The sequence below is a fragment of the Struthio camelus genome, chromosome 5, assembly GCF_040807025.1.
Source record: "Struthio camelus isolate bStrCam1 chromosome 5, bStrCam1.hap1, whole genome shotgun sequence".
Taxonomy (NCBI): domain Eukaryota; kingdom Metazoa; phylum Chordata; class Aves; order Struthioniformes; family Struthionidae; genus Struthio; species Struthio camelus.
The window spans coordinates 38,473,609-38,487,385 of NC_090946.1; the positions used below are offsets into that span (position 1 = coordinate 38,473,609).

The 13,777-nt window shown below is 40.3% G+C and overlaps 1 protein-coding gene across 5 annotated transcripts; it reads left to right on the top strand.

Annotated features, from left to right (window-relative positions):
- Window positions 1-602: 602 nt before the first annotated feature.
- Window positions 603-13,496, top strand: LOC104149273 (astacin-like metalloendopeptidase). 5 transcript variants are annotated; one of them, XR_011141449.1, is made up of 13 exons: window positions 639-768; window positions 1,008-1,036; window positions 5,174-5,212; window positions 6,126-6,200; window positions 7,174-7,314; window positions 7,967-8,084; window positions 8,834-9,012; window positions 9,134-9,218; window positions 10,258-10,385; window positions 11,417-11,532; window positions 11,672-11,837; window positions 11,954-12,179; window positions 13,211-13,485. XR_011141449.1 is itself a non-coding variant. In XM_009682837.2 (13 exons), the coding sequence occupies exons 1-13, from the start codon at window positions 700-702 to the stop codon at window positions 13,243-13,245; spliced, it is 1,239 nt and encodes a 412-aa protein (XP_009681132.2). In that variant the 5' UTR covers window positions 665-699; the 3' UTR covers window positions 13,246-13,487. The 5 variants fall into 5 exon arrangements, 3 of the variants coding, with proteins under 3 accessions (XP_068801700.1, XP_068801701.1, XP_009681132.2); XR_011141450.1 differs by having other exon boundaries at window positions 659-768; window positions 1,008-1,032; window positions 5,188-5,212; XM_009682837.2 differs by lacking the exon at window positions 11,672-11,837 and adding an exon at window positions 4,449-4,465 and having other exon boundaries at window positions 665-768; window positions 1,008-1,032; window positions 5,188-5,212; window positions 13,211-13,487.
- Window positions 13,497-13,777: the final 281 nt, after the last annotated feature.

Consider the following 13,777-nt stretch of genomic DNA (forward strand, 5'->3'; position numbering starts at 1 on the left):
TCTGCCTTCTGGTCACTAAGCCTGTCAGGGCATCCACAAAGGTTGGCCTGCCAGAAGCTATTGGGTTCCAATAACATCAACAAACACAAAGGAAGAAACAAAAATTCTGCTTTTAGATCCATAAGCAGAGATGATGAAGGATTTCTTCTCTAGGCTAAGAAGGGGAAATACAGACATGGCCTCGCCAAGCTATGATCTATACATATGATCTACTATATGTTCCAGAATGAAACAATACAGTCATAGCTTTCTGTGCTCTCTGTGACGTAAAGGAAAGAGATACCCTACCATCTGAAATCCCACCAATACAGTACTCTGGAAAGCTACCCAGGCACAAGGGCATCCCAGCTGGCATCAGCTGAACACTGAACACTTAATGAAAGATCTGCTAAGAAAAAGAGAAAGTGCATGGCAGCAGAAATGTGAGGCTAATCCAGGTATGGGGAGCAGCATGAATGGCAGTAAGAAGGCAAGAGATGCTATAGATCACAGTGACAGCCACAGCACAGCACTGGGGGATGCCCAGAGGCTAAAGTGACGGTTCAGGCTACAAAAAAAAGTTTGCTTCTTGCTTGGATTCCCATTGGCTGGTCAAGTTTTTCAACCCTAGCAGAGCAGGCTCTGCTGGTATATTTAGCGACACTGCTCCTGGACTAGCAAAGACAACGACAAGCACTGATCCTCTGTTGGAACTGGAGAATGGATCTGAAGACATTCCTAGTCTTCACTGCATTTCTGCTACACACTACCCTGGGCTTCCCTATTCAGGTGAGAGCAGTTCCATGTAACTATGCTCCTTCCTCTAGTTAACCTATCCTTCCTGGAGCGCAGCTGTGGGGCCCCATTTTAATATGAATTTCCTGCAAGACAAATATTAGCAAAGTAATGCTGCATGCTATAATGCCTATCTAACAATTTAGTGCCTCCTTTTGGCCTAATTTTGCTGTTATTGCTTCTGCATTTAAGAGCTATGGAAAAATAACACCTTATGCTTATTGATTTTGCAGGAAAACTATGGGAATAGCACAACAAGTAAGTAACATTAATACTAAATTTTAAAAAGAACTGATAGTTGTTGACTGTGTATCAAATTAATTATGTAGCAAGAATCTTGGAGCCTGGTGATTATCTGAGGCAAGTACTGTAACTCCAGTGATGTTTTCAACAATATGTTTCTTAACAACTGAAAGTGCAACTATAGACAATTGATTACCAGGAATAAATATGCCATAAAATTGCACATATGGGGGGTTTAGTGAAATTAGGATTTCTGCTTGCATTTCTAATGCACCAGCTACTTACCGAGGCATTTATTTTCTAGAGTTTTATTAAGTGCTTAATTTCCCAAAGTCTTTACTGGGTGAACAAACACGTTATCATCTGAAAGAAGGAGAAATTAAGAGGTGCTCAAAGCAGTGCTTCCGTTTTCAGCTGAGGACAGAAAAACTTTGGGTTGCCAGGACTGAAAGGATCCTAGTAGTGGTGCCCAGAAGGAAGGGACTGTCTGAGAGAATATACTGCGAATAGCAGCAGCAGAATAAAAGAAATTAAGAAATAAGCTGTCTGTTATTTATACGTAATAAGGAGCAGAGAAATAGAGGTGATGTATCTACTATGGAGAGATTCCCATGTTCTGCAAAGAGTGCCGTATAGCAGTTCCTGAAATTAATGAAGAGGTGGTGCATGGTGTGACATTCATCATGTGGTCACACATAATTGTACCGCTGTGAGCTGCATAACTGATAATGGGGCTGGTAAAGAGACGACAGGAAAGACGACTGAAAGCAGAGCTCCAGCAATAAAAGCAGTTGCATGTAATCAGCGGTATATGCTTTGTGATAGACAAAATTTTTGACAGGCGAATTTTTGGGATGGTAGAGACAGATGAGAGATCTGAGTCACAGAAGACTAAGAGCTATGTATTTAAGGATGCATCCTTCTGTAGCACTGGGATGTAGAATGTCAAAAAGATGCTTTGATCTCACTCTGTCACGATAGATAGAAAAATGGAAGAGTTGTCAGAAGGTGATGAAGATATACAGAATTGAATTTCATCAATGGATGGTAAACATAGACCATGATGTTAAAGTGTGAGTGACTGGGCTTTAGAGCATGTGAAGACACTGACTCTCAGGCCTTTTGAAGGAGGCCATGTTTCCTAACTGTTGTTGGGCTGAGTGTAGATGTGCTTCGTACTTTTTGGCCATGGTTCGTAAGACTTAGATGTGCTTGCACAGGCTTAAAAATCAGATTTTATTATGACATTTTGACACCCTTCCACTAAACTGTGGATGTTACCAAAATACTTTGCTACTCATTTGCTCCCTTGTCTCACCTTGATACAGCAGTACCTGAAAGGGATATCTGGTATCAGAGAAAGCTTTGTAATGTGCTGAGATAGAAAACTAATAGTACAGGCAGAAACAGTAACAGAACAGCTTTGTCAAATCACAAAACAGAAGGAGGTCATCGGAGACCTCTAGAGAACGTCAACGGAAATAAATCTGTAGGCAGACCTTAACTGCAGCAAGAAACTGTCAGGTCAGGGGTAAGATATTGTGAAAGGATGAGGCATTAGAAGGATTTGGTTGACATTTTCAGAACAAGCAAGGGGCTAGTGAAAACTGACTAGTTCTTTAGTGCTGCCCTTTATGACACGGAAGCAAAGGGAGAAAATTACTGCTTGGCACATTTAAAGAAAGCAGAGATACATGCTTTCTTGAGCTCAGAGTTGTGGTTGCTAGAACTCAAATTTACGGGGTTACTGAGATAAACACATATAGTGAGCTTTAATTTACCTTTTTAACCATTTTTTATGCCTTTTGAGACATCTTTCAGTATTTACAGTGCAAGGAAAACTTGATCTGTATTATTTTGAAAGACGTACCATGCCGGACACTCACATAATCAGGCACATGGCAGATGCTTTCTGTGATGTCTCACGTGAGCTTTAAAAAGGTGTCAGGGGGCTTTATGTTTCTGGAGTCTGATTTTCACGGATTTGACCAATCAATTAATCCAGAGCCTCGTACATACATAATTCTGAATTCAGTCAAGCCATCTCAAAAACGTGCTTCCCTGAAGAATTTTTCAGATAGCATGGGCCTCTCTGATGCAGCTGCTGGGAATTGACTTAACTTTGCTATAATAAACTGTCCTTACAATGGAGTTTCATTACCATGTAACTGAAGTAATAGTCTGGAAAGGTAGACCTGAAGCCTCTTTGGCTCAGTAAAAGCAGTTTTATTGCAGGTCCTTGATACTTTCTGAATATGAGGAAGTCCCCTCAGTACGTTTAGGCAAAAACCACTTGGGTCTGTGGAAGCTGTAAAAAGGGAAAGGTACTACAAGCTGTGACAGTGGTTGGCAGCCTCCATCTATTGAAAACATATGAAACAAAAGATGAGGAACCTGGATAGTCTTAGAAATATCAGAACTATTTTGCATAAGCGTTCTCTGTATTGGATAGAAAAAGAAATAAAGGGTTTAAATTTTAACCTGAAAGATTGTACTTATTGATAAACTGGAAGAGACTGCCAGAAAGGCTTGCGGCATCTCCATCATACTTAAGAACAGGTTAAACACACTGTGATCAGGAATAACACAGATAAAACTGTTTCTGCCTTAGGGAAAGGAGACAAATTAGATGACCGCCTGAGGCCTTTTCCAAGCCTATACTTTTATGATGCTATAATAGTGAAGTTAGGAACCAAAACATGAAAATATTCACAAAATCTTTAAATATGCACCAATGTGTCCTGCGAGCAAATGCCTTCTTCCTCCAAATGTTCCGATACCTTTCACAAAACATTCAGTTCATTAAAAAATGGAACTTCTATATTATTAGATTTCTGCTTGGAAATGTATATATCAGATTAGATTTTCACTTCTATGTAAGTAACCCAGAACTGACATTTGCCAGAAATCAGAAGATGCCACACTAGAAAGACATCTTAGGATTTGGAATTGTTCAAAGGTAGTGCAGGGTAGATTGAACTTGAGATTTTTTTGTCTTACGCTGAATTATAGCCTTCATCCCATTTTTAACTTTACTCTTTGGCACTGTGAAACCAGAGAGGATTGTTGAGCTGGTTAGCCTGCATGTGTGCCAGTGAAATCCAGGAAAAAAAAATATTTTTATCCCTAGCTTCCTTTGATACTTTCCATACTGAAGCTGATAAAATGCTTTGCTGATTATTAGACAGTAAACAACCGGGATTCTGTCCCTGAACTCAAACTACCAGGAATTCTTATAGCTGTTTGTCAATTGTGAATTCAACCTCTGCACCTAGGCATCAGTTAGTGCACCCTGCTCCACCTCCAAGCAAGGGAACCTGCCAAAGGCATCCCCATAGTTGAGGAGGCCTGCATTGTTGAACACTGTGAAGCTGCATTTCAGAATCTAATTTGCCCTTCTTGCTTGTCTTTTTCTTCCTTGCTTTTTGCAGCAACAGAACCTACTCAGGTAAGGACAACTCAAGTCAGCTCTTTTCACTTTGGGGTTCAGCATTGTGAAAAGTGAGGTCAGGGCCTTCTACTCCACCCTTAGCTCCATCTATGGAGGAAAGTTTTCTCAGACCAAAGGTGTAACAGAGTGTGTGGTTTCCATTCTTATTCCATTTATCACCCCACGTTGTTCAATCAACGCCTTGGGAAAATTTTGCCTTCTTCGGAGTCATACAGAAACTTTAAACTGCCTTTGCTTGATGAAAGGCAAGAGCAGCATCTTGTTTTGTTACAGACATGACCCCCATAAATGGGTATCCCCCTAGCCCCCTATTCCCTATATGGCAATACATGCCACAGACTTTCACAGCTGTATTGTGAGGTGATACTGGGAGGATTTCCTTAGCTATTTCAGCAACCTTGCATTCATACTAGCAGCATATAAATACAGCTGGAAGATTGAAACCTAGAGTATGCTTCAAATTGCATTTCCTGGGTCTTCTAACTGCCTTTATAATATCCCTATTTGCCAGCAGTTTTCAAAGGAAAGTATCCACCACACCATGGTACTTTTTTACACATGGTACAGTAAACAAGAGCTCAGGACTGCAATGGTTAAAGATATTTACTATGGCAGCCTGCACACTTATGATCCTATGATACACCCTTTGCATGTTGTATTATTTGATATTTATGTTATAACATAAATCACTAGATTAAAATAAAGCATCCTTCTTGCAGGTTACTATACAAGAGGATATCTATGGTATGTATTATTCCAACTAAATTTAAGTATTTGATAAGATATAGCAACTTTTATCTGCCCAGTTATTCCAGAAAATAACATATGCTTAACATAAATTAATCTCAGAGAAGGAATTTTAAATAAATACACCCACTCTAACATTTCATGAAAAGTAGAGTATTGATCTTGCTAAAAATCTCAGCTGCTATTTTTGCTAAAAATAGATCCACTTAGATAATGGCCTTATTTAAGTCACCTCTGAAGGTTACAGTAAGTGCAAAGGCCAAGCGCATTTTTTGATGTCAAAACTCATGGCATGATGCTCGGATTCAGCTGAGTTCTACGTAGTGTAGGGCCCAGGAGTCGCGGATGCTGGGATTAGCTGGGGACCAGTCTGGCCCATGGAATAAGACTGCAGCTCTGATTTCCTTGGTTTCAAGGGTGTCCAGCAGTAAGCACCAGGACAACTATCCATCTGTTTTTGTTCCAGGTGTCTTATGTTGGGGGTTCAAGTGTGAAATGTGCACGGAGAAAGGATTCCATGCTATCTGAGGGCACAGGGGGAGCCCTGTAGACAAGAGGAATTGCCAGCTGGCCACTTGAGCCAGACAAACCAGTCCTACAAGAGCCAAAGGTCCAGTCTTTAAAATGTAATGATAAAAAAAGAGAGAGGGTGAAGAAGAGAAAGGCTCTTGGGATTCGATTAATGCTAAAATAATCACAGCTGTTGGGAGGTTCACAAGACTGTGTCCCTGAGCAAACATATATATGACTTAATGCCATGCCAATCCATAAATATGCTTTGCAATTTTCACGTGCACCACCGTAATCAAAACCGGATTTAAGGGGGCTGCTGCAAGCTCATTGGGGTTAAAAAATCAGGATTCGTATTTTCTTTGGAATGAGAAGGTGACATTCTTGCATCTCTGTGTAGAATCACATCCGCCTACAGAGACTACAGACTCCGAGGAGGAAGTTATTTTTAACAGAATTCTGAAAGTTAACAAAGGTAACATCATCAAAGCCCTACTTATATTGGGCCTATCTTTTGTGCCTTCTTGGGGGGAGGACCAATGTCTTACCACAATCTATGAAAATATTTTTCCTATCTGTCATGCATCTACACATAAGACCCACTTAGAGACAGGCCACAGGAACTACTTTGTCTAGCTTTTCTACTGAAACCCCATGCCATCTCAGATCAATTGTGTTAATACTAAAGATGATACTGGTTGTGGAGGCAACTGAACTATGCAGGCAGCTTCTTCAGCATTAACTTTAGGGGTCTTTTTCCTTCTTTGGACGCAAAAAGAGACCTTGAGATATTTGAATATTTTATTATTCACCTTTTTCTTGAATGCAAGTATCACTGCAGCAGTCATCATATGGCTTTGTGATATGGACCCTTAGATAAGCTATGGTTAGTACCATGCTTCCTGTTTCAGACCTCTCCTTGATTCTTCCATATATCCCCTGCCAACTTGTCTTTGTCACCTTTTCCCTTTCAGCAGTCACAGAAGCCTTACTCCTGTCTGTAGAAACAGATACCGAACATTCCTACTCTTTCCTATAGATAGCACTGAACCCCCTTTTACTTCTGGCCCTCTGCACTCTTGCCTCCTGATTTTCCTCACTGGCATTTCCCACTTTGCCCAATACCCTTTCCGAGCAAATATTCAATGGCATTTACTCAGTGCTGCATGATGAGTAAAGCAACTCAACCTTCCTTGTCTTGCCTAAACCCTACCAATAGAGGTGGAGCTTCCTAACTCTTCTCTTAGATAAGGACGCAGCAGCGAAGAAGGTAGGGGAGCAGTTGATGTCCATTTAACCCAACAGACTGTTTCTGACTCTGGCCAGCAGCAGATGCTTAGGGAAAAATATAAAAGCAGGACAAGTAGAGGGTGACACTTTTCCAAGTGTGCCTAGCAGCCTCCAACAATCCATGGCTTATAGATTTCTGCCCTTTCTTTCTCACATAGACAGCTCTCAGCTCTTGCAGGAAGGTGACATAGTTCCACAAAGGAGCCGCAGTGCCATCAACTGTCGAAATCGCCACTGCAACTGGCCCCAGTCCAGTGATGGGATTGTCCGTGTTCCCTATGTTTTGGATCCTACTTATGGTAGGTGTATATTTTGTTTTTTTTTTTTTTTGTCATGGATTTTTCCAATAAACTTTACATAGAAACCTACTTCCAGTGGCTGTACAAACAGTTGATGAAATCTGTTCTAAGGATTTATTTGTATTGTGCAAGCACCGATGAACTGTAAATTACAAAGGTCGGAAGAGGGGAAAAAAAAAAAAGATTAAATTTCCTTGAGAGGTTTGGATCCATAATACTTTGGGTCTGTTTTTTGGGAGACAGCAATGATCACTCCCTCTAATGGTATCTGCTAGAATACCTGCCTTTATGAAGTTCATGCCTATTGCATATGGTTTGAATGGGCTAATATTCATTAGTAAAAGAGCTTCCCATAGCTGTCACCAACTAGACAATCTGCAGATATATCAACAGTCATTGCTATAATTTAAGACAAGTAGTTCAGAAAACTGACTCCCATCTGAATCTGTCCTGGACAAAGTCTTGGATAAAGAGAGCCTTGTGCCAGGCTATTCATATCTCAGATGAAATTCATTACTTAGCAAAGAGCCATAAAGAGACTAGGCTAATGTTTCTGTTCCTCACTTACACTGTTTTTGAGCATACGTGAGATTTTAATGGCACAAGTCATTGCTCTTATGTGACCCTCAAACTAACCCTCTTTCTTCTGCAGAGGAGAATCACATAAAGGGGATTCATGATGCCATGGCAGAATTCGAAACACTGACTTGCATTAATTTTGTGAAGCGCAAGACAGAACGTGACTATCTCAGCATTAAATCTGCCGATGGGTGAGTCGAATAAGTGAATATGTTTTTTCTATATTGCTTTTCATGCCTTCACTACTCTCATCTTGTGTGACCCTAGAGAGGAGAGAAGTGGATTTAAAGAAGTAACTTTATGCTTTATCAGGGTGTGAGGTATTCTGCTGAACATCCAGCAGTTACATCAGGGACTCGCCAAAGACACTGAAGTGACTCACAGATCATGAGAAACCAGCAGTAAGGCAGAAGGAATATCCTTAGCTCATGTTTGCTGCATGGTATAATACACACTTAGCACAACATATAACAGGCTATTGCAGCTTTAATTTGCTCAGGAGACATCAATTCCAACTTAGGAAAGAAACAGACATAGCACTGCCTGTCAAGGTCAGAATTAGAGCCTTCGACAGAATCAAAATCCCTTAGCTTAAAAGTGCCATTCAGGTTAGCTCTCTCTCTGATACAGGATTCACTCATTTGAGAAAAATGGTTAATTCTAAGGAGTTAACATCACTGTGTACAGAAGGCTAGCATGCAGGAGCCTCCATGCTATTGAAGGGCTTCTAGGAGGCATTAGTGATGCCCATGCTGTTTGCTGATTTTCTGCACCATGTTCAGTTTTGCCCTTCTGTGGACTCTGATCACAACAGACTGTAAGGAATCTTCCATTCCTAAAAAATAGATGTTTGCAGTAAGGTTCTCTATACTCTCCCCATACCTGCCTGACAAGAAAAATTCATGTGTCTTTTCTTGTCGATGTTCAATGCCTTTCCCAGCTGCTGGTCCAACTATGGAAAAGTAGGAGGTGGACAGACTGTCTCTGTGATGAAAGGAGGCTGCATGTGGAAAGGAATAATTCAGCATGAACTGGACCATGCCCTGGGGTTTTTGCATGAACATTCTCGAAGTGACAGGGATAAATATGTAAAGATCATGTGGGAGTACATTAGCCTGGGTAAGTACCTTTGAACTCAATGTAGACACTACAGTAAATATGTTCTACTCTTCCCAGCAATTCCTTCTTTGAGAGGAAGTGGATAAGAAACATGCTTTAAATATGGTATCATATATTACAGCTGACAGAGCAGACTTCAGGAAATTTGAAAACTCCAACAACCTGGGTCTTCCATATGACTATTCCTCAGTAATGCACTATGGCCCGTAAGTAGCAGCATGGCACTGCCTCTGTGTAACTCAAATATTGTATTAGAGTTAGCTTCCATAATAAATCTCTTCTAACCATCAGCTTCCCCGTTTCCCTCTCTGAGAAAAACACTGTGAGTCAGTTCAGACAAGGCATTCCCCAAGATTACTTCATTATTCTTTAGCTTTCCATTAAGGGGTCATTCCCAGTAGAGCAGGGAGAGGGGAAGGAGTATGTCTACTGGACATCTTGATCAAACCTATTTAAACAGCACTGTTATGTCAGGCCAACAACCAAAATCCCAAGGAAGCAGCTTCAAAGTAGAGTTCCTCCCAAGGAACTCCTAAACCAAGACAATTTTCAACCATAGATAGTTGTGTGAGGGAGAGCTGTCTTTTTTTTCTTCTGTTTCTCTGTCACCTAATATAATGGGGCCCTGGGCTAGAACTAGTTTTCCAACGTAGAATTAACACTACATATTGTGTCTCCAGCATAATAATTAGCTTTATGCATTTAGTATTGTCAGTCTAAGAGCAGGTGAATCCATGCACAAAAAGAAATAAATTGATTTACAGGTGGTCAAAGGCTTTTCTATTAAAAGTGTTCTACAAAACTGACCTACCCCTCCAGTAATTTCTGCAGACCTTTCCAGGACTTCATCACCTTAAACACATCTCCATAACTTCTGTGACAACAGGGCTATTACTACCCAGCCACCTTTGGGCTTGTGTAGGGCTTGGGGGGTTGCTTGGCTTTTCTTTAAGATTGAGTTTTGGTTCTGTCTTTAACAAATTCTCAAGAACAACAGCAAACATGACTGAAGAGCTGGGTTTTAAACTTAGCACTCCAAACAGCATGGTTTGTATCATGGGGTAGCAAGCAGACAGTTTGCTGGAATATACATTAAGAATTGGCCAGAAGAACAACACAGCTGTCAGACAGAATCTAAACAACTTAAACAATTGCTCTTCTCACTGTAAGGCAGGTAAATTATGCAGTTAAATCTTGGAAAAAGTCATTTTCCTTAAAGGACATAAATTTTCCATGTTTTTGCAGTCACACATTCACTAATACCACTGGGAAAGCAACTATTGTTCCAATTCCTGATGAATCAGTACCTATTGGACAGAGGCAAGGACTGAGTAACTTGGATGTGGCCAAAATCAACAAGCTCTACAATTGCAGTAAGTGCTTCAAAGCTATCCCTTCGTCTTGTATTTAGATCTTACATGGAGGTGTTTAGGCAGCTCTAAAGATTGTGAGACTACTCTTCTAAGTCTATGGTACTCATTAGGGTCACTCTGGGAGGTAATGCAGAGGTGAAGCTGGTGTAAACTGTGATTAGTGAGAAAATGCTTCCTATGTCCGAGTTAAATCCAACATTCACTGTTGGTGTAACTGGGTGCAATTCCACTGGCCTAACTGGTTACTGTGTATGCTTCCCTGGAGTCATTGGGTTTCTTAGAGCTTAAGAGACAGCTATAAAACCTACAAAGCTTCAGACATCTTGGTCCCTCATTGCAGTTTGTGTTTAAGGACAGAGCTAAACCAAAATAGCTACAGGTTCCTCCGAACGGGAACAGTTTCAAGATGCCTTGTCCAGTGCTAGCCTAATAGTTTTCAAATGTTTAAGCTGTCGTTCTAAATGTGTATACATTTTCCACTCCTTAATTTTAACTTCTGCTAGAAGAAATTCTCCCGTATAAACAAAGAGATTTGTTCAGTCACAGGGAAAAAACATGAGAAATTATTTTCCCTTGCACAGAGGAGAGGCCAAGTCCTTTTCCTAAGCGCAGAATTTAAATATTGCAGAGATATCATATTTTTGTTTGACTCCTCTAGCATAACTTGATTCCTCTATCCCAATGCTGCCACTGGTCAGTTAGCATATGGTTTTCCAAAGTGAAAACTCTCACACACTTTTTAGAGGTGTAGGAAGGGTATTTCATCCTGAAATCCTTAGCTGCACTGTGCAATAAAAAACTAATGCTTTTTCCATGTGCTACTTTACTTTCCATTTTGATCCAGATGCTTATGACTATGTGAAAATTAGGATAATATCCTTCTTCATTTTAACCAGGATGTACAAGTACCCTGAAATGAATGCTGGCAAATCAGAAAATCATGACCATTACGTTCTGAGGAGAGTGTAATTGTAGATGAGTAGAAGTTTCTTTTAAGTTTGGTGCTGAGGCAAACATTGTTTCTCTCTCAGGTCGTTGCAGCACTATTCTTGATGCAGCATCTGGGTCACTGAAATCTGCCAACCACCCTAGAAATTACTCAGATAACACCAACTGTGTCTGGCTCATCCGAACCCGATCCAGAAAGGTAATCACAGGACTACGGCTGAACTGATGTCTTTCTGTGCTAAGCGATTTGCACTATATCTGCACACCAGTTACCTTATAAGATCTTTTTCATGAGAGAGATTTTAGACTAGTCTCTATTTCTTCTTCATGTCCTTAAGCCAGGTATGGGCAAAGACAACTGCACAGTTGCGATTTTGAAAAACCTCCATACATTGAGCTTCAGGTTTGCAAAATCAACACAAAGCAGTGTGAGCATGGGAGCATTCAGTCACAGGCCCATTATATCTGAACCCTGCAAATTCAGGGGATGAGAGGCAAGGCTGGGTAAGCAGTTCCAATTCTGACTTAGTTAAAGCTTAGACTCTGTCTGTTTTAAAGGACGCTCCATGAAAGAAGTCATATATGTGTATTTTGAAGGCTGGTTTCCTCTTCCCTTCCAGATTTCCCTGCACTTTCAGGCCTTTGAGCTGCAGACAACCAGAGGCTGCCAGAGTGATTATGTTAAAGTTTATGATGGAGGCAGCAAATCTTCTCCAGTTCTAATGGACAGAACCTGTGGATCAAAGATACCCAATGACATAGTTGCTTCTAGCAATCTTATGCTCATAGAGTTTGTCACAGATGGAGTTGATACAGCTTCTGGTTTCCAAGCCACCTTTACTTCCGGTAGGTCTGAGAAAAGGGAGAATGTCAGAGAAATAAAACTATATCAAATCAAAATGTGTTCTACCTTCCTCTTTGCATGTGATTTGGGAAAAAAAAACTGTTTGAGGAGGTGACTTCTAGAAGAAGAGACATCACTTTCTGCTTTGCTTTTGATATAACGGGTCAGTCTTGCATTGACACCATTTATACCTTCCAGAAGATGGGGCCATGCTCACCGCAAATAGTATCAGCCAGGTGATTGCCCAGATTCCACAGTTTGCCTTGCTTCTCAGATGCATGCCATTCCAAAATACGTGCAATCAAGGGTGCGATCAATTTAATATTATTGCTAGTGTTAGTAGCACAGTAGATTAGACATTTTTGTATTATGAAAGAGAATAAATCATAATGTAACATTTAAATATATTACTCTTCTGTAAAAGATGCAGTTTTTAAATCAGACAGTTCAGAGGACAAGGGTCACTCTGCAAGCAGATCACACAGCCACATGACAAGAGAAGAGGCAGTATTTTCATGGTCAGGATCCTTGAGATTGACGAAAATGTGTTTTAGGTGGATAAATTCCATTAATTAATAACTAAGGCCAAAACCATGCAATTAAGTTACTGCAGGCTGCCAAGTTAGTATGTATCAGCTGAACTACAACAATGACTGTGTGCATATCTGAAGCCTAAAGGAAGTGTGCTTGGCTCAGTTAGTATGGAAAAGCTCAGCTAAGTCATATTACCTTGTATTTGCCATGGGCTAAAAACATGCACATGGAGAATTTGCGCAGATCTATTGAAATGCAGTAACTTAATGGTAGAAACAAACCGTAACAGCAATATTGCACTGTGTCAACGTAATACCTATTTCTGTAAATGGAGCTATGAAGGAAAGAAAAATAAGAAAACTCCCCATGGCACTAATTGGTCATCTACTGTAAAAAGATCCTGGTTGTCAGTTAATGTGTGATTTAATGTTTGCATACTTCAGAGATGACACTGTTCAAAGAGCACTGCAAGCTAAATATTCTCTCATTTTTCTTACAGTAAGGGCCCAAAGAAAACCTAGTACCCACAACTGACTTAATGGAGAAGAGCCTATTCTGTGAATATTGAAATTATGCTTTTCCTACTTTGTTCCTTTCCTGGCTTGGATCGGTATGAAAATCAATTCTATTTTGAATCAAAATCTTCAACTTCCAGAGAAAGTTTATTCCCCAAGCCATATAAATATATGAATTCTGTACAACCTGTGTGCCCCCCTTTCACCTGCACAATTAAGTTATTACCTCTTTCTATTTAACAATTTAATAAAAGCTTCATAAAAAGAGTGTTTCCATTTCTCTTTTCCGATAGTCCCTTCCAGCCATACACATTATGTCACCTTACTTTTTAGCCCCCTTCAGGCAGCCATAAGGGTATCTCTTAAGCATATCATGTATCTTGTCACGGGTTTAGTTAGTTGTCTGAAGAGACCAGCTCCAAACTTCACAAACTCATTTTACGTTCTTCACAGTCCTAAGAATGAAAAGGAGGTCTTAGATACATACTCCCTTCCCAGCCTAACTTTTAAGCTTTCAGAGATGACATCTCCCTTAATGAACCTATTATATC

Bases quoted from the DNA above. Each gene is read 5' to 3' on its own strand.
- LOC104149273 (XM_009682837.2), top strand. From the start codon at position 700: ATGGATCTGAAGACATTCCTAGTCTTCACTGCATTTCTGCTACACACT. The intron at 6,201-7,173 runs GTAACATCATCA...TTTCTCACATAG, and splicing joins AATTCTGAAAGTTAACAAAG to ACAGCTCTCAGCTCTTGCAG. The intron at 9,219-10,257 runs GTAAGTAGCAGC...ATGTTTTTGCAG, and splicing joins TCAGTAATGCACTATGGCCC to TCACACATTCACTAATACCA.